This window comes from Nematostella vectensis, chromosome 5 (genome assembly GCF_932526225.1).
Source record: "Nematostella vectensis chromosome 5, jaNemVect1.1, whole genome shotgun sequence".
In the NCBI taxonomy this organism is placed as follows: domain Eukaryota; kingdom Metazoa; phylum Cnidaria; class Anthozoa; order Actiniaria; family Edwardsiidae; genus Nematostella; species Nematostella vectensis.
Window position 1 is genome coordinate 15,132,483 of NC_064038.1, and position 23,280 is coordinate 15,155,762.

General features: G+C 38.5%; 2 protein-coding genes across 2 annotated transcripts; both read left to right on the forward strand.

The window, feature by feature from the left end:
• Window positions 1-110: 110 nt before the first annotated feature.
• On the forward strand, window positions 111-12,064 carry LOC5507823 (DNA-directed RNA polymerase III subunit RPC7-like). Its single transcript, XM_032376581.2, has 7 exons — window positions 111-272; window positions 578-707; window positions 3,066-3,134; window positions 3,280-3,345; window positions 3,417-3,484; window positions 4,286-4,405; window positions 11,353-12,064. Exons 1-7 carry the CDS (start codon window positions 147-149, stop codon window positions 11,440-11,442), a joined length of 669 nt encoding a protein of 222 aa, XP_032232472.2. The 5' UTR covers window positions 111-146; the 3' UTR covers window positions 11,443-12,064.
• A 6,650-nt stretch (window positions 12,065-18,714) lies between these two features.
• On the forward strand, window positions 18,715-22,064 carry LOC5507835 (GTP-binding protein Rit2). Its single transcript, XM_032376583.2, has 4 exons — window positions 18,715-18,924; window positions 20,135-20,191; window positions 20,470-20,543; window positions 20,962-22,064. Exons 1-4 carry the CDS (start codon window positions 18,822-18,824, stop codon window positions 21,379-21,381), a joined length of 654 nt encoding a protein of 217 aa, XP_032232474.1. The 5' UTR covers window positions 18,715-18,821; the 3' UTR covers window positions 21,382-22,064.
• Window positions 22,065-23,280: the final 1,216 nt, after the last annotated feature.

Genomic DNA, 23,280 nt, shown 5'->3' on the forward strand with positions numbered 1-23,280 from the left:
ATAAGATTAAAAGACCTTCATTTAACTCCCTGATTTAACTATTCACAATTTTACTGCCTGTGTATGTTTTATGTGCTCATTTTTTTTCGCTGTATTTGGTCCTCCTGTGTTTCTCGGCCCAGTCTCTGTCCTGCGTCTGATCCAAGATGGCGGGTCGTGGCGGAAGAGGGAGAGGTAAGGGAAGGGGCTTTACTTTTGATGTCGGAGCCCTTGGCTTCGGAAGAGGAGAAGCCCTTCCCACAGCTATCGTACAACCGCCGCCCCTATTCCCGGTGAGGGGTCAATGTGTATGAAATTGCTGCTTCATTTGTAAAATGTGCATCGAATGGAGTTGTGCGACATAGCTTTTAGTTTTGAGTCAACGAATCAATTGTTTAATAAACACTTTTGCATGCAGTAGGGCCTGAATTGCAGATCATGTCAACAATACAAGACCTAGTACAATTGTACATTTCCTAGATATGGCATGATTTAATTAACATCTAATGTTCACGAATTGTTAAGTTATGATCAGACCTCAGATCAGGCCATAACTATAGAAGGTCATTCAAAGTATCCTTCTTGTCTCATTCCGTAGCCACAAGAAAAGAAGCCTCTTCCCTTGAGATCTTCCACTGCTGACGATTATCTACTTGCACTTAAGCAAGAGTTCAGAGGATGTATGCGGGAGTCGGCATATTTCCTCAAGCCCGACATAGCTGATAAAGGTCTGTTATGCCATGTCCCGACCTTGAATGTTGACCATAGGGGTTGGGGTTTCAATCGCCCATTTAGTGGGCCCTCCTTTTTAGGCATCTCGTCTGACATTGGCAGTAGTACTCAATTTTCTTTCATATTAAACCTTCAGCCATGTAAGACTATTAAACTAAAACCTCCAAACAGAAAAATAAGGCTGAATTCACATTTAATGCAAATGCTTGCAAAAGATAGGCTTGATTTCCAGCTTGTATCTATGAGCCTGCTGTACATGCCCCCATCAACGTTTGGGTAACTTGGGGTAACTCTGGGCAACTTGTCCATTTGACTTGTGAAATCCAATCAGGAAAGCACCTGTTTAGCTCTCATATGGAGACCACTAAACATTGAGCAATTCCACATGAGAAACAAAAAAAATGGAAATTTCAGAACTCACATTTCTGAATAGTTTTTTTTTTTCACATTTGTACTCTCTTATGTCTAGTGTTTATGAAATCAAATTTTTTCCCCTGATGTACATTCCTCATTCAGGGGGGGGGGGGGGCACCAAACAACTAGACCGCCAAAGGTTTATTGACTTGGGAAAAAGGCTTCACGACCACTATGTGGAATTCTTTCTATAACACTCAACATTACAATCATAAACCATGACTCTATTCATGATTTACATCCATACATGTAACTCTTTTAAAAAAGTATAACAAAAAAATAGTTACACACAGAAAATAATTTTGATTTGGGGGTCTGAGTTTTGTTACAGACGTTACTTGTGATTACTCACAAAACAAGGTTTTATTTGTACTACAAACAGAATTTAGATCCTTTTTTAGTGGTACTACATATTCTCTGTAGTAGCAATATGAAGAACAAAAGAAAGGGGAAAGGACTTTTATAAGAGAAAAAAAATGACATTACAGACATTACACAAGATGTTACATCTTGTTGCACTACAGACATTCATGAATTTTGTTGAACAAGAAAAACACTAAATATTTAATACTTATTGTTTGATACATCACTCCAATTTCTCCAAATTATCTGTCAAGGACATATTGCAAAATATATGCCATGAAAGCAGTTCACAAAATTACTATGATTTATTTGCTAAATATAAAATGTTTAGTGATTTGGCCACTTCTTATGAGACAGGTTGTGAGATGCAAAAGCAAAAGCAAGTGATTAACTTCTTCAAAAGATAACGATGCAAAAAAAAATCTGTAATTAGAAAAAAAATCTTGATGTCTAGCCTGAAAATTTATAATAAAATCAGAAAAAGATAAAAATTCTTAAAAGCCTGATATAGTTTGTTTGATAAATAAGAGAGGATCGATACTTAATCATTTTGGAACTAAAATTTACTTAACACATGCATATAGTTTGGTTTTATCAACTGCATGGAAATTGCCTTATTGGGCTCCCTATGGTTTTTAAAAACAATTATATTTAGCTGGATCTATAGATAAAAACTGGAAATTTACCAGTAGATAAAAGAAAAAGATATATAAAATGCAATATTATCAAAAAACTTAATTAAAGATTCACATTTTCACACGTGTAACGTCTGTAACAGAACGTTTTCCTTATAGTTCAAGAATTATGGGTGCATTCTTGAAAGTCAACCTTACATAGAAAACATATAACATAAGATTTATTAGAAATATAACATCCAAATGATTTTAGATTCACAGAGTTTTCAATTAAAAAAAAAGTTTTTGAAAAAAGCAGTTTTTCTGATGTAACATCTGTAACGCTAACAAAACTACCATTTAAAAATCAGAAAATGTAGCTTTACTTATTTTTTTATCATGGGCATCTAAGGTTGATAAAGCCTTAACTAAAAAACACAAGTATAATTTAAACACTCAAATGCAATGAAGATATGACATTATGAAAATTGAAAAATGTGTTCCAAATGTAACATCTGTAACAAAGAACTGCTCATTACATAACAAGGCTCAAGAATGTGTTTAGCCTACAGGCTTCAGAAATTCACTCAGGTTGAAAAAAGATGCTTTTATTGCAATGTTTTCATCCCCTGGTTGATGATGTAACAGCAGAATTATAAAAAAAAGTTTGAAAACATTTTGACATGCCAGTGCTACCATGCTGTGGCACTTTTTTCTGACTTTGCCACTTAACCCAGCTCGGATGTAAAAGGCTGATTTTGCACAAAGTAAAAATAAAGTTTAAGCTATCGCATATGAATGATTGCTTCCTCTTTCATTTGCATGCATTTGCTCATGGACGTTTGAATTTTGGCTTATATATAAATTGGTTGGTTGTATCCATTACCAGTGTGCTTATAAATGGCATGATGATCTGATTGTATGTCTCCACTTTTTCCACACTGAAACCCCCATTTGTTTCAGACATTGAACGATATTCTGATCGCTATAGAGAAAAACCACCTGATGAGCCAACAATTGATTGGGAACCAGGTACATCTAACATACAAACATTAGTGACATAAATAAGATGAGAAATGGGGAGAGAAGGGAAGTGGTTTGTGATGTAAGTGAGGCTTTTGGATGTGATATGGCATGGTTTCAATCGTGCTAAAGTTTAACCCTTTAATTGCCACAGATTGGAGATATTTTCCATCAGAGCTGAAAATAAGAGTGAGAAAGCGACGCTTACATGTGAATAGGGGTAGGTATCATCCCTCAGAAGAAGATAGATGCATTTGGATATAAGTGGTAACTTGTTTTGTTTATCTGTAGGAATACTGCCAAATGTATCATCTCGGCGGAAATCAGATGACGTCTCTGCCAAACTTGAGCAACTTGAGGTAATAATAATTGTGAATGTGAAATTTAGAAAATCTAACAGCCAAAGGTTCCGTTTAAATTAAAGATGTGATGAGTGGATACATGTGAGCATATGCCGTAGACAGCCAACATATCTTGACTCTATTTATTGGCATGCTTTTGTGTCATATTAGTGTGCATTTTCCCTGACAATGTTAAGGTCTCTAGGTAGCTTTGAGTTGCACAATGGCGTTCTAAAAACCTAGATTTCATTGTAAGCTTCCACAAAATTCCTTTTAGCCAGATTTGAGCTGCTTCCTTGCCTTTTCCATTTAACAGTGGAAAACAAACAACAAATGAGACATATGCATTTTAGAAGCATATGCATGTTTACAAATATATACATCAGGGGTGTGGTCAGGGGGAAGGGGGCTTAAGAGGCCTATGCCTTTTTTGCAGCCAAAGATAGTGTGCATTAGACATTATTTAAAATACATTATAGGATTTTTTTATGAATGACCTTTCTGGGCAACTCCTTGTATAGGCAAATAAAGCAATTTTAACATTATAAACATTTGACCTAAATTGAGAGTTTTAAAGATACTTTAAAGAAATAAAAATTTTGCTTACTGTATAGGAAAAAAATAAGACTCAAGCTAGTTGCTTGTGTTAAAGGCTAAGCAATATGGCCACAACACTTTTTATCTTACTTCACAACTTTACTCTCTTTATGTTGCATTGCAAAGAATTTTTTAACTTGAAACCAAGAATGTAAAGTTTCTTTCATGAAAATTGTCACTCATCACCAACACTCACAACATTAATGATCACTTGTGTACAAGGAATTGGTTAATAAAGAAGACAACACCACACAAGGAGCCACTGGAGAAGATGCTGCTGGCAACAGTGATGACGACGAAGAGGAGGAGGAGGAAGAATATGATGAGGAAGAGCAGGAAGAGGTCTGTGTACAGTACGCATGCTCGAAAATCCACCGTAAGAGCTCTTACATGGGGGTGACCTTTGGGACTCCTGCAAAGTATGCACGCCCTCAAAGTACTTTGAATCTTCGAGCATGTATGGTACAGTGATAGTTTGTGTACAAAACGGTGATAGTGTTAATAGTGATAGTGATGGTAAATATGGTGATACTTGTGATAATGGAATGATTGTAATGATAGTGATAGTGTTGATGATGATATTGTTGATGGTGGCCATGGATATACGCCTATTTCAAATAACGTTGTCAGTGCAAACGGCAAATGGCGATTGTCAAATGGCAGTTCTTTGATCAAAAAATATCGTCAACTTTCAACTAAATGAGGGAAAATGTGGATAATTTCTGCGATTTTATTACTTATCATTTTATCCTTACAAATAATTATACCCATAAGCAGTGATTGGCCTTATAACTGCCATTCGCCATTTGCACTGACAACGTTTATTGAAAAAGGTGTATAGGTAACTTTCACGTGACGTCACAGCCATATCCAATTACCATGTCCGCCATTACTGTGCCCCTCAGCAGTAAGGAAATGTATGTAAAGTAATGTCATTTCTGTAGTGTTTTCTAATTTTCTCGTCAAAAAGTGCTTTTTTAGACCCGCAAATGTCATTACCAGTATTGTCGAAATATGCTACATCACTAGAGGGTAATATAAAGAATCGTTACATCCAGAAAATTGAAAAAAATCGGCATCGATCCAGCTACTATTCCCGATGAAGAACTGAATCCTGAGTGTTTACCGCCAATAGAGCAGTCGGACTTGTTTAGTTTCTTGGTTTTGGAAACAAGTCATTATACTAACGACCAGTTCAAGAACTATAAAAGTCTTGAAGCATACAACCAAGTGGTTTCTGGGTTTGTAGCGTCCGTGAAGGGAAGAATTGTTTCTGACAAGTATGTAGTCGTAGCCAAAGTTCGCCATTCTCAACGAATGAATGATCCTCTCGTCGATATCTGGCTCATTACAGGAAAGGATGGAAGAATTTTCTCCGCTCATTGCCTGGGCTGTAAGGCAGGACTAGCGGAATCGTGTTCACACATTGCCAGTGTCTTATTTTATATCGAATGCTGGACTCGAATCAACGGAAAGCTGGCTTGTACGCAAGTAAAATGCTCATGGCTCCTTCCAACTTATGTAAGTAATGTGACCTATGCTAGGGCAAAAGAAATCGATTTTTCTTCTGCTAAAAAGTTAAAAGAAAAACTTGACGATAACATTGAATCTTTTAATGAATATTCTCAATCTCGAACTGTTGGAGACGCAACGAACAAGATCACGACCCCTAGCGTTTCAGCGGAGGATGTGTCGGAGTTTTACAAAAAGCTGAATCAGTGTGAAACAAAAGCTTCAATATTAAGTTTGATCGACCCATATGCCAATCAATTTATTTCAAAAAGCAGAAACATTCCAGTTTTAACAGATCTTTACGAATCAAGTAATTTAGATCTGAAATACCCCGGACTTTTACGGAAATGTTTAGAAGTTAAGATAAACATTTCAGACGAAGAGATTGACATCGTCGAACAGGACACGCGCACTCAAGCTAAAAGTCCAGGATTTTTTAGGCATCGTGCTGGCAGAATTGGAGCCTCTGTCTGTGGTGCTGTGTTCCATGGAAATCTTGCACAGCCTTCTCAAAATCTAATTCAGTCTATCTGCTATCCGCATCTATTTAAAATAAACAACAAGGCAACCAAACATGGTTGTAAATACGAGGAACAAGCTATCAAAAGTTATGAACACCACATGAAATCGCTACACACCAACTTTCAAATTAAAAGATGTGGACTTTTCATAAACAAAGACTTTTCTTTTATACATGCTACACCAGATTTTCTAATATCGTGTGACTGCTGTGGATTGGGCTGCGGGGAAGTTAAATGCCCCATTTCCGTCACAAATGGTAACTTCAACGAATACAGCCTGAAAGCAAGCTCTTGCCTCGAAAATGTGAATGGAGTATTAAAGTTAAAGAAATCCCACAACTATTACTATCAGGTACAGCAGCAGCTATTTACATTGCCTGATCGAAAGTATTGTGACTTTGTTGTTTTTGCCATTGATTCTGATGGGAACTCACATGTTTTATGTGATCGAATCAACCCTGACCCATCCCACTCAAGCGGTGTTATGAAAAAGATCGAAACATTTTGGAGAATTTGCATTCTTCCAGAAATGCTTGGAAGATGGTACACCAGACGGTGTGATCTACCTGAAAGCAAACTCATTGATAATGTCATATGTTTTTGTAGGGGACAGCCTAATGATGACATTGTATCCTGTACCAATGCTGACTGTCCATATGGACAATTCCATACTAAATGCCTTTCTTTACATAATGTGAAAATGCCAAAGCAATGGTACTGCCCTCACTGCTGTAAACTACCACAGCTCAAAAAACGGGCAAAGGCTAAAGTTGCACCATCTCAGGTAAACCAGGCTGCTATGTTAAAAACTACAATTTGTATCTGTAATGAAAAGGCAACCATGACTGATAGACTCATTGAGTGCCACAATGTAAACTGCAGCAATGGAAATTTCTTCCATCTGAAATGCTTGGGGTTGAAAAGAATGCCTAACAATTCCAAGACAACATGGCTATGTAATATCTGCCGAGGAAAAAAGGGCAACACAATGCCTTGTGATAAACCTACCACTTCTACTTCTACAACACCTATTACAAATCCTAAATCACCTGCAACAACATCAAACTTATCAGATGATGATGATAATGATAGTGAAGATTCATTAGTGATCCTGCTGGATGGCTTACTAGTGACATTATCCAATATGCTCAAGTCCTGATAAAAGAAGTTAACCTAGCAATTGAGGGCTTACAACGACCAACTTTTGGAAGAGTCAGAAACTTTGATGTAGTGTCTAGTGAATTTATTCAGATTCTACACACTGGAAGTGATCACTGGGTCTGTGTTAGCTCACTGGGCTGTCCACCTGGATATGTTCACCTGTATGATAGTTTATATCATGATGTTATAAGTCAAGAAATAGAGGAACACACCAATGACCTCCTAGGTGGAAGTTTGATTAGTTTAGATTTTGTACCCGTCCAGCAACAGAGCAATGGTAGTGACTGTGGGGTTTTTTCTATTGCATTTGCCATATGTTTAGCTTTTGCTACTAATCCAAGTCACTTTACTTTTGACATTCCCAAAATGCGCTCACACTTATTATCATGTCTCAAAGATGAGACAATTAGCATGTTTCCATCCTTCTAATTTCTTGATAAATTTTGTAATTAGAGTGCAAACAATGCAGCCATTGAGCTATCCACAAAACCTGTCTAGTAATACTAAATAGTGCGATCTGTTGTTTACTATCCTTAATTAGCACTATTCTGCAATATTTAATCCTTTTTATTTTGCAGTTAAATTGTTTTCAATCTAAATGCAGTAAAAATCACTGAATTTTGTAATTAACAAAACATATTTGCATGTCCATTGGTGTAAAATAATGTGAAATCATTCACAATGATACATAAAATTTACAATAATTTGCCATAGAATTTACCAGAGATATGAATTTAAGCAATATTGTCATGTTTTGAAATAATTTTGCTAAATATTGAAATTATTTTGTTCCTGTTCTTAATATTATATTGACAATGTGCAAGATGACTTTAGATATATAAATAATATTTGATTAAAAAATTCAACAATCTTGTTGTTGCTTTTTAGTTTAAAACCAGTCACTATGAGTTTGTTATTTGCCAACTTAGACATGCATTTACATCATAGATTTTTAAATGATTAACACTTGTTTACAAAAAAAACTTTTTGTTAACATAACATGTATCTTTGCTGTTTTAGATCACCTGATAAGCAGCTAAATAATTTTGTCCAATAGCGCGATAACACTTAAACCATGAAATAACTAAAATATGTCTACTATTAACTATAGAGACAAATAGTAGCAAAATCCTTTGTTTTCTATTGCTTAATTAGTACTATTTGTACTTTTTAGTTAGTCCTTGTTTCACAGTTTCAGTGCTATTGCTTTAGTTAGAATGATTTACATTAACCTTTGATATAAAGTATGGTGAGTAGCTGTACAAATAAAAGAACACAAATGGATCTAAGGTATATTACCTCAGAATGTATTAATAGGTTAATGAAAACCACTCTATTAATAAATATCAATAATTATTTACAATAGCAACAATGTATATGCTGAAAGTAATCAAGTAGTCCAAAAATGGATTTAGGTATTTTGGCCAGAGGTAAGTGGTTGATCTTTAGTCTAGTACATAATTCTTGCACTCCCCTTGTGAAAATATTTTCCAGGATCCTGTAAGATTCTATCGGGATCCCAAACAGGATTCTGTCCAGGATTAGGATTTACCAAAGTCTTAGAGTCCCACAGGATCTTGATAGGATGATTAAAGATCCAATATCTACTAGGATTCTGGGAAAGATTTCCACCAGGGTATTGTCTTAGAAAACAATAAAAATTCATTTAAACTAGCTAATCAAATGGTACTATTGATGGGCAAAAATTTACAAGGGCTGAACAAACTCTTGGAATACGGTCTATTATGGGTACCTGGTTTTCTGTGGGACCGTTCTGGTCACAACTCAAGAATTTAGTGGGGAGTGTTCCTTCTAATATAGTATATTTCCTTCGTAGTAGACCTATCACTCGCTCCACATGGATCCTCACATTCGCTATGCCTCTTGAACGCTCTACATCTACTGGGTGCAGCTGAGCTTTTCCTTTGGTGAATGCAGGAATCACTAGCTTTCCTTGCTTCAAACCAACACTCTCAGAAATTGTAAATCCTCTATCTGCCATTATAGTATCTCCTGGTATCAATTTTTCTAGGATTCCACAGTTCTCAGTCAGAAATTTATCTGATGTTCTTCCTCCCCAAGCCTCAGAAACAAATGAGATAGTGCCTTGGGGTGTGATTCCAATCAAAATCTTAACAGTGTTGTGGTTCTTATATGAAGAAAAGGTCTGAGCTCTGGCCATAAGGTTTGTTGGTTTCTCAATAAAAACTTCGAAACAATCAATTATTACAGTAACCTTACGACCAAAGGTGTACTGAAAACACATTGGCATAGTTTTCCACAGCTGTTCCCTTGCAGGCCAATGAATGAAGCAAGACAGCCTCGAGTCCATTGCATGTATCCATGAGGTGAATATCCTTGACACACTTGTTAAGGACACCTCAAAACGGTATGCGAAGTCTTGAAATGGTACATTTAACCGTAACTTCATCAAAACAATGATAAATTCTTGAAAGCTGTTCAAGCTGGTTAAATCTGATCGTCGTGATACGTACGGGCTTACATGTTCAAACACTACCATTAGTATATCAAACGAAGACAATCCAGTGTAAAAACGAACTTTATCTGGAGATTGGAAGAAGTCTTTATCTGGAGCTTGATATACAGAGTTCTTAAACAAATAATTGAATTCTTGAGTCTGCATTCCTCTATTTCTCCTGCCTTCAGAAACTACTTCAAAGTCCTCCGTTGAAGTGGAACGATCAATCATTTCGTGGACGACTGTTTGAATTCCCTTCTCTGTCTCGTCGCCGTCAAAATATTCATAACTTGTACTGCCACAAGCTTCGTCAGAATGAGCGTCTAGGCCTGAAACATCTTCAGTAGATGTGCTAGCAATAGCAAAATCTATGTTTTGCACAGTCAGACCAGTTTGTTCCAGCTCTTTTCTCTTCTTAGCTGCTTCGATTTGTTGACGCTCGATGCTTCTCTTCCTGCGCTCCTTGGCCCTTTCAGCCTTCAAACTCGCTTCTTCTTTTTGTTTATCGACTGTAGGCTGCTTCGCTTGTGGCTTTCCAAGGTTTAGAGTTGGCACCCAGTCGATGTGATATCTATCCCAAGAGGCTGCAGCTTTTCCAGTCACAAAATGTAACCCACATACTCGTTCACTGTCGAGGATTCTCTTCGTCTCTGTATCGCCTCGACTTATTGCTGAAATCCAGCGCCTTCTTCTCTCTCTAGTGAGTTCTTCGTGCTCTTCTCCTTGATTTGATACAATCTTGGGTATTGTATGAAAGCTAACACGACTTTTTCCGCTTTTAGAAGCACATCCAACCACTATACAATGAACCATATTGAGTAAAAGTACTATATATCTCTGTTTGTTTACGCTTGAGGGGCACAGTAATGGCGGATAGCAACCGTTGTCAAGTGCGGTGTCACGTGGGTGAAAGTCAAGAATACTATGACTATGCTCATGGAGATTATGATTGGAAATTAAGTTGGTGATATGATGTTAACGGTCATGGAGATATAGTACTGATGGTGATGTTGATATTTATAGTAATATTTACGGTAAAAGTCCAAGTGATGATAATAGGGATGGTGATATTTATAGTAATATTTACGGTAAAAGTCCAAGTGATGATAATAGGGATGGTGATATTTATAGTAATATTTACGGTAAAAGTCCAAGTGATGATAATAGGGATGGTGATATTTATAGTAATATTTACGGTAAAAGTCCAAGTGATGATAATAGGGATGGTGATATTTATAGTAATATTTACGGCAAAAGTCCAAGTGATGATAATAGGGATGGTGATATTTATAGTAATATTTACGGTAAAAGTCCAAGTGATGATAATAGGGATGGTGATATTTATAGTAATATTTACGGTAAAAGTCCAAGTGATGATAATAGGGATGGTGATATTTATAGTAATATTTACGGTAAAAGTCCAAGTGATGATAATAGTGATGGTGATAGCGATGTTGGTGATGATGGTTTGTAATGGTGATTTCGATTTCATTGGCAGTGCTGATGTTGTTATAGGTGAAGGTGGTTGTTTTATTGCTGCATGTATTGCTGACATCCAGTGCTTGCATGTTGTGGTAGTGGAAAAAAAACTCTCGTGATTATTGTTTACCTATCAGGAAAATGACTACCTTGTCTCACACTTTGATGATGATGACGATGTTGGATATGGTGATGATGATGATAATGACGAGGGACCAACGTACTAAACAACAAGATATGGGATATGCAGCATGGTTGACTTGCATATGTTCATGGTGTTAGACAGACCCTTTCACGCCATCTGTTTACTATGAACCGCCATGAGGTGCTATGCCGAGGGTAGAAAAAGGTTGAGTACAACCACACCTTCTCCCAGTATAGTTGACTATGCACTGCAGTACAAGTATCCCTCCAATTCAGGACAGCTTTGGAGCACTCTGGAGCACGTGGTAGTCCTCTAATACAGACGGCTTTGATGCAGTCTCCACTATCGCATCAAATCAGACAGCGATGAAATACTAAGTCCTCTCTTAATTCGCGGCTTTGTTGTTGTGCGACGCGCTCTCTGTTGGCTAAATTTTGAAACGTATCTATACCGGATTCAGGAGCGGATCAAGCCTTGATAAAGGGGACTGTAAGAACAAAAGTTGTATACTTTATTTGTCATTGTATACGAAAAGAAGAGACACGGTTTTTACATTTTTTACTAAAATAAAATTACGGACGTCCACACTACCGCTACAGACTTACACAGAAAAATGCTTTATTCGGTACCGCTCTTACCATAAAGGGGTGTTACAATTCAAATTGTGTAAATATATGAAATAATAAACATTTACATTGATGGGATCCCTTTGATAGAATAAAGTATATAGAACCGTGGATAATTTACCATTTATATAAAATGATATAAACCTGAGACACGATACATGGTAACAGCTCCACTTGAATATTATACTACATTGCTATATAAGATAGTATTTCCGATCACATAGCTTAAACCACGGGTTGACTACACGATTTCTCTCATTGCACTACTCATTGCACGATCAATCTAAACAAGCATGGTAAACCACGATGCAAAGAGCATAATCAAATTATTTCATTCGTTAAACAACGCTTGTCAGCAGCATCTTGTTTTTTATTAAAGACAAATTTTATAAATGAAATATTCAAATGAGTACCATCTAAAACAAGCTTTGAAATTTTATTTTCAAATCCATTCGAAAATAAAGCAAAAGCTTTGCGAATAAGAGATTCTTTGGAATTCGAGAGCATGAGATATATTTTCTAGAAAATACAATTGTTGCTGTCAAACATGGAGACATTCGGCAAACAGAAAAGTACGTGACTGGGAAGCTATTTAAGCTGCTAAGTGATGAGCACATATAAAGTTGTTATTTGTTTCCAGGGCCTTAAAAAAGTCACAGCTATAGTATATGATTATCGCACTATTATTCCTCTAAGATAATTATCAGAAGTCATAATGTGACTATTAATATTTGATTTGGAAATTGCTTCGTTTTGCCATTAAAAGTTGTCACGGTGCCATCTATCAATTATAGATATGAGCATTAGCGCCTTTTTTTCTTGTTAGACGGAATTAAATATTTCACCTTTAGATTTATCGCTAAAACGTTTTATTCCTAATAAAACAATAATGGTTCAAATGGGTTATATGAAATAAAAAAAAATGGTGAGTTTTCTGTAGTGCACATTTTGTACTTCCATGCGGTCTATTTTTTGGTTTACTCTGCCGTTTTGTTTGAAGCCACTTCTGGGATAACCTCATTCTTTGGACGACGTCTACTGCAGCCAAACATGCGAACGAACTCTTGCTTGAAATGTGGAGACATTACTGCAAATATTATTGGGTTCACCAAGCTTGAAACCCCACCTAAGTTTGTAGAAGCTAAATAAGCTTGCCTTGGTATGTTCTCCATTGACCCAGAGAGATATTCAATAAAGTTTATAGCAATAAAAGGCGCTAGACAAATAGAAGAACTGTTCATTACTAATATGAGAATATACGAGGTCTTGACCTCTGCGGCGTTAACAGCCGACCACGCCATTTGTGATTTGTGCCGCACAAGGTACCCCCAGATTTTGAAGTAGCAGAAATAAGACACGAACACTGGAAGACCGATAAGAATAACCACTATGCATGGATAAACCGCATTTACGTTTAACGATACGACCAAGCAACAGGCAAAACCCGGATGAAAGTCTACATCGTTCGTGAAAACTCCAACTCCGTAGAAAAGAATTGTCAGTATCCATGATAAGGCGATGGAGATCTTTACGTTGGTATCAGTGAATAGACGCCTGTAGTGTGAAACATTCATCAGCTTACAGTACCTTTGAACGGCCATGAGACATATGATGAGGTAAGTATAGTTCCCAGAGATGTATCCGAGAAGAGCTACCACGGAACATAGAGCATCTCCAATCCCCTTCTCTCCAGTAGCGAGGCTGTACGCCAAGGTACAAGGCGGTTCAAGCAGACGTCGCCAGCTGCCAGTGCGGAGACATGGAGAAACGGAGTCTTCCGTAAGTTTGGATTACGGTAGACGGCGGCAAGTACGAGAACGTTTCCAATGACGGCGATGGTGGAGATGATCGCCGAGGCGATGGTCTCTTGCATGATCGTTGCTTGATCACGGTTGGCGAACTCAAGTCTCAACTTATCGCCGGGTGTAGGTCTTGGCACTACAGCTGCCACGAGGTTCGTTTAGTTAGTGTTCGTAGATGTTGGACTCAAAAACACTGGAAAATGAACTTAAAAAAAGAACACGTCAAGATTCAAAGATGAAGCGCTGTCCAGATAAGCAGATATTGCTTCCTCTGCAAATCGAGAAAATCATTTATTGAAATCAAGAAAGGTGTTTGTGCTAACAGGCTCGCCGCTTATAATAACGCCGTCAATTAAAAATGGTGATTATAACATTTTGTGGTCATCTTTTTTTAATGCCATCTTCCTTAGCGTTGTTTTCTTTCTAAGTTAAACAAAACATGAGATTATGTTGGGATTTTTCTTTAAATTGAATCTTCATCAGGCTCATGCCACTCCTCATGCTAGGTTAGCGCACTTTCGAGAAATAAAACGCTCCTATAAGCGAATAATGATTAAGACTGAAGGGAACAGTAAATGATTCAAGTACTACTTACCCTATAAGTACAAATTGTTATAAAAGTAGGGTAAAGAGGATTTGCAATTAGAAGCAACATATGTAAATAACAGCAAAAAAAAGATAAAATAAAATAAAAATGACGCCTGATATACGTAACCTCCTGCGCAGAGCTTTCTGTATCGCTCGTTTCCTTTGCTCCACAACAACATATGACACAGTAGATAGGAGAAAAGATTAAAAAGAAACGATGGGAAAAGTAAGCAATTCTAAATTAACATTGCCATATATCCTTAAAATCATTTATTAAAAAAAGCAATTGACACAAACCATCAATATTTGCTCAGGTCTTTCTCTGAGGTGCTTTTTCTAAGGAATTTTATTAATTTGAATACTGTCTGTGTATCAATCAGACACTTTTGGGCATCTAAACCTTTACTGAATACACGACTCCCGCAGCCATAGCTCCATGTGAAAACTAAGAAACAGCAGTCACTTACTTATAGCCTTTGTCGGGCGCTATTTTGTCATCCTAGCATAGCACCAAGTGTAGATGTGTATTTTTTGGGCAGTTGAGGGATTCCGCGTTACTTCAAAAGTTAGAAATACCGCTTATTCTGAATAAATACACATCAAAAAGCAATGAGAGTTTACAGTGACCTTTATTCTAGGATATAAGACAGTTATAGGACAATTACAGGAGGTGATCAATTATGAAAATATTCGAGCTAGTACTGGGATTGACTGGAGACTGACTGAGAGGTTGGTAATCCTGTGGAATGAGTTTTAGTTACCGCTCATTTGAAACTATGTGGGAAAAAAATGGCCGATCTTGTCTCTTATGTCTCCCGTCATAAACTTCTAATCTAAGAAACATTCCTTCGTATTACGTAAACAACGTACGTTTTTGAAGAATAAATCAAGTTGCTATATCATCTGCAATTACTCGGTACTCCAGTGATGTAGCAGGCCTCGAAATATTGGGGGGGGGGGGGGGGGGGGGCACGACACAGAAACATTAGGAAAATATGTGGAGACACAGCCACGCTACAACGGCTCATTGGAAAATATTCGGGGGGGGGGGGGGGGGGACTTGACTATGAGAAGACGGTTTATCTTTAGTTAGTTGAGAAGGTCCCTGAAAAGAAACTGTTTCCTGGGTATCAGGCCCCTAAAACCACAACGTTTTCTTCATATAATGATGATGTTAGCCTTCTCCGCAGACAACGCTTTAGAAACAAGCAACGCTATTAGGGCATCCTTTAGCTAGGCGCACCGCACAAGGAGCGCAGGGAAAAGGGAATCGTGCACCACAGGAATCCCGCGTGTTGATTCCTATTTACTCTTCTCTCGGGTTTTCTAAGATTCAGACAATTCTGCGAAGGAGGCTAAAATAATTGTATATCAGAGATTAATTCCTCGATCCAACGTAATCCCATTCCCCCAACATTTGCGCATTCAACTCCAAGTCCGTCGATAAGAAATCGGAAAGAAAAGAAAGGAGGAAAGGATGCCCGGACGTTTTTTTCCCTTTCCTTAATTACCTATTTATAATTTATAATGATTAAAAAAAGGCAAAAAGTCGAAATACCTTTGTGGTTCATCCCCTCTGGAACTTAAAATATAGGGTTGGGGGTAGGGACGAGTCGATTATGCTAGCATAATTTCTGGCATAAATCTCTCAAAACTAGCATAATTTTTAGACTTTTCGCAAAAAAAGCAATGCTAAGAATTGTCATTTTACAGACCGAACATGCTAACCTCAACCTAACCAACCAACCTATCTTATAATGTATAATTTAAATGTAAAACTGATCTCGCATTATAGTTTATTTCTGTTTTTGTTGTTATTATTCTAATATTATTTTGTTACTATTATTATTACTTTTTTAGGAGGGGAGGGGGACTGAGGACGAGGGAAGGAGGCCTGAGGACGAGGGAAGGGGGCTGAGGACAAGGGAAGGGGACTGAGGACGAAGGAAGGGGTGGGAAAAGGCCGGAACGGGAAGTCTGGGAAAAACTTGTTCCCAGTCCCACTCTTTCTCTTGAGAAACTACATATGCGCACTGTGTTAATGCCGATCGCGAGTAAAAAAAAAGTTGAGTCGTACTAGATGCATGCCGATCAACCTAATTGGCCCTCGGCCGTCAAGTAAGTGCAGCCGTGATCAGCAAGATAATTCTGTTTTTTAAAATTATAACCTGAAGAAGGCAGGTATTGGCCTGCCGAAATATCGTTTTAAAAAAACATAAATCTGCGTTGTTGCCGACTTTTTCTTTTACATGATTTATTAATATTAATCAACTGTCGACGCAGACCAGAAGGTCCGATGCACACCAGCAGATAGAGACTGTCTGGTGGTTTCTTCCTACTGCTGAATTACTATTATGACCGACTTGTCCCTAGGAGGGGGTGGGGGATACGATACAGATAAACATCCAAGTTCGCACGGTCAATTCCTTATTAGGACATAATATACCTTCCATCTGGAAGGACGCTTCACTCATTTTTTCGCTTGCTCCACGTCTATGGGGGGGGGGGGGGGGGGGGGGGGAGGGGGGTGGGGGTCACGGTCCCCAAAGCCCCACCCTCTTCTACGGCACAGGGCCTGATTCCTAGAAGGCAGTTTAACGCTAACCCAGGGATGGATGCCCTTTTTGTCCAATAAAATGTCAAGATAGCCGTATTTGTTCCTAAGTTAGATCTAACCTGCTTTCTAAAAAAAACGGCCCCTGGGTGATACGTATTGGTTGCCTACACAAAAACAAAACCCCTTCCCCCATATGAACGACCTTTGGCCTGGAAACCTCTCTGGTCTCCGGCGCATTTCATGACCTCTGCATAAACTACTGGGCACAGTAGCGGATCTAGGGGGGGGGGGGGGGGGGGGGGAGGGTTTAGGGGGAAACCCCCCTTTGGGCTGCCAGAAAGCCATATGTAACATAAACAAGTTTCGCCCTCCCTTTTTGTCACTGAGCATCAAAAAGCTAGATCCGCCCCTGAGGTACCGCCGATGTAGGTTCATCTCTAGGCTGCGCGGCCATCTTTATATGACGTCAGCCTTTGATTTCCCGCTACAAGGCCGACATTTTGAATGCGAATAAGTGGAGCTGATCAAAAGAAGCCTGTGGACGAGATAGAAGTTACCATCAATGTTCCGCTTTGTGCGGTTTGCACGTGGAACCCCTTCACAAACAGGAAGACCTAACGGCCCGGGACTCGTTGTAACAAGTCTCGGAAACATGATACTTTAAAGCTTATACATGCACTATAGGTCACAGGGTTTAGCTGAGACCGAATACAACGTTCTAACTCGACATCCATGTGTCGCGGAGTCATGTGCACTAGATTTGATTGACTCCATGCCACCAGGCAGAACGAGACGGGCAAAATGTACAAAAATAATAAATCAACAAAAGAAAATGTGCCAAGAAAAAGGATTATTTTTCATATTGCTAACTTCAACCAAAGCTGTATGTGCGTTAGTTATGGAGGGTCTGGTGAGGCACGGAGGGGTATGTTTCCCTGAGGTGTTATTATCTTTTGGCTAGCTAGCTTTTATTTATTTTATTAGCTTCGCCACAATAGGCGGGATAGCCGCAACAGCATGGCCATTTACTGCGGACCCTTTAAAAAACTACATAATTACAACAGATAATAGAAGATGTAAAAAGACTATTTACAACAAGTTACAGGACGAGCGAGACTACGGCATGAATTACACTTGATACAGACAGTTCGCAAATCTATTTCCTGTTAATCCATAATCTAAATACCCGAAATTGGACACACATAAAACTACATAAAAATACATTTAAGGCTTTCCCTATAACCGGAAATCGAAAGTTGCAACTGAATGAAAAACAACTCGGTTCTTTGTTTGTGCAACGTGCAGAAAGTGACGTTAGAGTGTAAACATTTCTACACGATCAATAAGATCGTGTAAGAACTCGAGTAGGTCTTTGAGGTTCCCCTTAGTTGTTTTGATGGGGTCAGGTTAGCTCTGAGGTATCTTCGCTTTGGTGCACGAATTACGAAAACAATACAAAAAATATTAAAAACAAAGGATCCTATTCTTTGCCTTTTTTGTGCCGTCCGTGTTCGATAGAATATAAACTCCATAGATGGTATTTCTTTCGTCAAAAGCCAGTTCAAAGTCTTTTACTTTGATCTACGTGATTACTCTTGCTAAACAGGATACGGAAACGAACGATACCATTTGTCTTGAAATACTCAAAACCTAAAAGAAAGTACAATCTTATTGGTCAAATTGATACCAAGAGCTAATCAGATCACACGTTCTTTGATTGAATTCTTTTTCTATTTGATTGACATGTCTATTTTTGGGACGTCACTCACGCATGGCATATAAGGCTTTGCATGGTACAGTGGTTCACAAGTTTTTGGCTCTAATAGATCGTTTCAGATTGTGTCTAAGCCGATTGAATATCTGCTCGAAAGAGAGCTGGCCCATACTCATGCGATTGCAAGGAATAATGCATCCGCCCGAAGCCTCTTTTCACGGCAACTTGCGTGTTTACAAGCTGGTTCTTCTTGGCGAAGGTGGCGTTGGGAAATCAGGTACAACTCTACACAAAACACACTCATTGCGATCGTTGTCCCCGGATGTCCTATCTGAAACAAGGCTGCGACCTATATTTATAGTTTTCGGAAGTTGGATTGGATACTGACGATTTAAGATGCCTTGAAATATGCCTCTCTTAGATTTATTTACTTGGATTAAGAGTTCTAGAATTCGCAGTGATTCGATTCCCAGGGTCACAGACGACATTTAATATGTACGGGTCATTTGATTTCTTTTCTTATTTTGTGGTATCAGGGACACCATTGTCAAAATCCGACTTCAGAAATTCTATATTTTGTTTTTCAACTCAAGGGAGATATTAATATTTATAATATTTAAGTATGGTACATCTTCATTCGCTAGACAAATCATTTGGATTGTGCCGCTAAACGCATTCCCTCGCACAAACAATCTCTCCCGCGTCAGAACTATTTTTTAGTGCAAGGACCCCTTCAAGAAAGATTATAATAATAATAATAATAATAAAAAAAAAACAGGAACTGTAGACTTTAACCTATTCAGATTTCTTGCATGATTTTTTTTTGTTTTCGCAGAATAAGTTTCTGATGTTGTTTTTTCCGCAATTTGTGTTTACCTAATTTGCCAGTGACGTAGGAACTTTGTAACAGCACAACAAACTTCGCCTGTCGCATTGTCAAGTACTATTCACCCGTAAAAAAACACCTAGAAATGAATATATAATCAGATAATTTTTATCTCTCCACGAACCAAACTGAACGAAATGCGTTTCTCTGTTTAAGGGTTATAACCTCTCTCTCCACAGAGGCTATATTCGCCTAATTGCATTTACACATTTGTTTTTACTTTGATCAAATTTTGATAATTTTAACTTACCTTCCTAGACTTCCTATAGCGCGAAACTCAATAAAGCGTGACTAAATATAGACTTTGGTCTTTGGTCTATCTTCGGGTCTATTTGAGAACATACATAATCTAAAAAAAAACTTCTAAAATATTCTGTTTTGGAGATGTAGGTATTTTTTATCACGCTAGGTGGTTCATTGGGATTCAATGATTAATTGTTTGTTTCATGGTCTGTCAACTATAATCTCTTTAGCTACTAAATCAAGCGTAACAAAAAAAATAGTTCAATTAGAAAATAAGTCCAATGGCTTGGTATTCACCTTGCTACTATCATGGTATTCAGTATCGTAGAGTGATTGAAATATTTTGTTATACTTCCAGCTTTGATCGTTCAGCTGATTTCACACCAGTTTCTTGACTACCATGACCCAACTATCGGTGAGTAGATATTACCATACCAGGCATGTAGCATATGGAAGACTTTATGCACTGAAACATGGTCTAACCATAGTAACATAGAGAGGCTTGGACCCAAGGAGGGTAGGGTGTTTGAGGGGTATTTGATATCAGAGCAAGGAATACTTAACTATCCCATTTTCTGGCATCCTAACTCATTCAAAACCCTGGTTTTTGGCCAGTGTTTAGTCTGTCTTGTATCTGTGAGTGGTTAGACCTTATATTTGTTATAGACCCTAACAGCCTTGATATATTTGCAGAGGATGCTTACCAACACCAGGTGGTCCTTGACAATGAACCAGCCCTTCTTGACATTCTGGACACAGCGGGCCAGGTTAGCACTCACTTTGTACCCTGTAAGACAGGGGTGGGGCATTTAGGGGTATCATATCCCATTTGGGCACTACATTTATTCTGGGGTTCCAGGTTTCTTGTTTTGAGGATGGACAAATTTAAGAAAAAGAAAGAAAGAGAAAAAGGAGAGTGGGAATATTTTTTGGCATTCTTCATCGAAAGGGCTTTTTTGCATTCCCAATAGGAAACAAGACAACAGTTGTGAGCAAAAGGAAAAGTTGAGTAGGGAAGAAGTGTGTTGAAAATAAAACATGATGACCTTGACATCTCACATTCATTGTCAATAGGAAACAAAATAATAGTATATTTCTTGCCAACATTGTTAATGTTGTCAATCATAATATAAAAAAAACACTTTAAGGTGTAAAGTTCAACATTGTTTTTGCATATTTTTGTAGCAAGAGTTCACGGCCATGAGGGAACAGTACATGCGCAATGGAGAAGGCTTCATTATTATTTATTCCATTACTGACCGAAGCAGCTTTAATCTTGCTGCACAGTACAAGGATCAAATAGAGAGGGTTCGTCGTACAGATGATATTCCCATTGTGCTTGTTGGCAACAAGGATGACTTGGAGGGAAAGCGAGAGGTCACCACACAAGAGGGGCAAGAACTTGCCCACAGATTTGACTGTCCATTTTTTGAGACCTCAGCTTGCCAGAGGCATTTTGTTGACGATGCATTTCATGGACTTGTACGAGAGATCCGTAAAAAGGAAAAACAAAGACTTACAGGACATTTTCAAGAAGAGAAGAAAGGACTTGTGAAAAGTTTGAGGAATTTTGTCAAGCGACGAGGAAGGAAAACAGTTAGTTAGTATACCTCTAGATGAAGGGGTTGTTGTGGGATAAAAGTTGAATATCACAAAATAAGTTATTCTATGTATAGTAATCCACCATTCTTTGACAACTGCCATTGCTTATAAAAAATCAGATTTAAAAGGTGGGAAAAGAAGGAATGTATTTTATGATAGCCTTTATTTTGTCTAACATTTTTATGACCATGATCCAGATAATTAAATTGAGGGAACGAGACTTGATATTGGGGTTTCTCTAATGTAGCTTAGATAAAAAGGACCAGCCCTTTTGCTCACTAGACACCCATTGGTCTTTATACAGGCTCTCTAAATGCTCAAAAGTTTTGTTTTTTTTCAAGTTCGAAAAGAAAGCGCTAGATCCTTGAAAATGGATAACCTTTCTTAACAACGTTTGTGTACATAAAAAAGTGCAATACCTGCAACCAGGTCACAGGCTGAAGGAGGCAATGCTGACAGACCATACTCTGTGTGGTGGCTCTAAATTGAATCAAAAGCATTCCTGACCATGAGATTTTTGAATGTAGAAATCTCAGGAACTATGAGTTATGAATAGAATTGTACAATTAACAGTATTTGATCGCATGCCGACACAATGCTTATGTGTACAATATACACTAAGCAATGTATTTGATGTAAAAATAAAATAGCATTAGAGGACCTAAAATAAACTTTGTACATCTTCACCCATGTTTACTCTTCTTCAATCCCTGTCGGCCGCCATTTTTTCATCCTAACAAAGTACCGAGTGTGGAAAAGCACCTATTTTATTGCTTGATTTGGGGAAGCCAATGCGATATTTTCTATTGAATTTGGTGAATAAAGTATTAAACTTTTTGGTTTTAGATGTTAACACATTATATGCCTTCAAAAGGTTTCCTGACGAGGGCTACTCGTGATGTTTGCAAGCACAACACGTGATAATGAATGGTCGTCGAGTACCTTACTAACCGCTAGTGAATATGACATGGCTTTTCAGTGCAACAACTAAGAAAACCCAAGGCAAGTAGCAAAACAAAACAAAACACCTACCTACCTACCTACCCACCCACCCACCCACCCTTTATGGCAGTCCTTGTTTGCCACAGAAGCCTCCTGTTTCCGAAATACAGTTTCAGAGAGGCGATCGAACTCTTTAAAAACACCACCTACAAAGGCATCCTCCTCTTTCCCCTCGGTTGTTACTGAAAGTTTCCAGCCAAGCATTTCAGATCTAATTTCGTGTTTGAGTCGAGCCGCCATCTTGGATAATTGAGCTTGGTACTTCATGACATACGTTTTTAAGAAATTTCTGACACGCACTCTAATGAATAAAGCTGTTATGAAGTATCATGGCTATATTTTTCCAATAATGCAGTTCAAACACCCAAGGACTTGCAATTAGACCTCCCTCTGTCCTGTGGTATACCGAGCGTTCGAAGAATGAAGTGCAGAAAAGATTATTGTTGGTGGCTAAAGGTGGGCCACGCAAACACGTGCGGCCAGAGGTGCATGGACACCTACTGCAAGGTGCACCTCCAAAGGCTCCGTAAGGGCAGCCCCCTCCCCGTGCCGTGCAGGATCTGCGGCATAGGGACTCAGTCGGAGACGCGGTTGTGCCGCCCCTGCGGAGCGAATCGTGAAGGGCAGAGGATGCGTGGCGTCGAGAGGCGCGCTCGGGGATGGTTCGCACTCGTCCTGTCTGACATCGCAGCCCGCGGTACGGGCAATTAGAGACTGGGTGGCACAAGGCATACCCAAACGCTCGTCCTGTCTGACACCGCGGCCCGCGATACGGGCGATTAGAGACTGGTTGGCACAAGGTGTACCCAAACACTCGTCCCGCCGGTTGTGATACGGGCAGTTAGAGACTGGGTGTCACAAGTTGTGCCCAAACTTGGACGCTTACATAGAGGAGGTTCT

Coding starts and splice junctions, on each gene's coding strand:
- LOC5507823 (XM_032376581.2), top strand. CDS start 147: ATGGCGGGTCGTGGCGGAAGAGGGAGAGGTAAGGGAAGGGGCTTTACT. Junction 273..577: donor AACCGCCGCCCCTATTCCCG/GTGAGGGGTCAA, acceptor CTCATTCCGTAG/CCACAAGAAAAGAAGCCTCT. Junction 708..3,065: donor GCCCGACATAGCTGATAAAG/GTCTGTTATGCC, acceptor CATTTGTTTCAG/ACATTGAACGATATTCTGAT.
- LOC5507835 (XM_032376583.2), top strand. CDS start 18,822: ATGCGATTGCAAGGAATAATGCATCCGCCCGAAGCCTCTTTTCACGGC. Junction 20,192..20,469: donor CTACCATGACCCAACTATCG/GTGAGTAGATAT, acceptor ATATATTTGCAG/AGGATGCTTACCAACACCAG. Junction 20,544..20,961: donor TTCTGGACACAGCGGGCCAG/GTTAGCACTCAC, acceptor ATATTTTTGTAG/CAAGAGTTCACGGCCATGAG.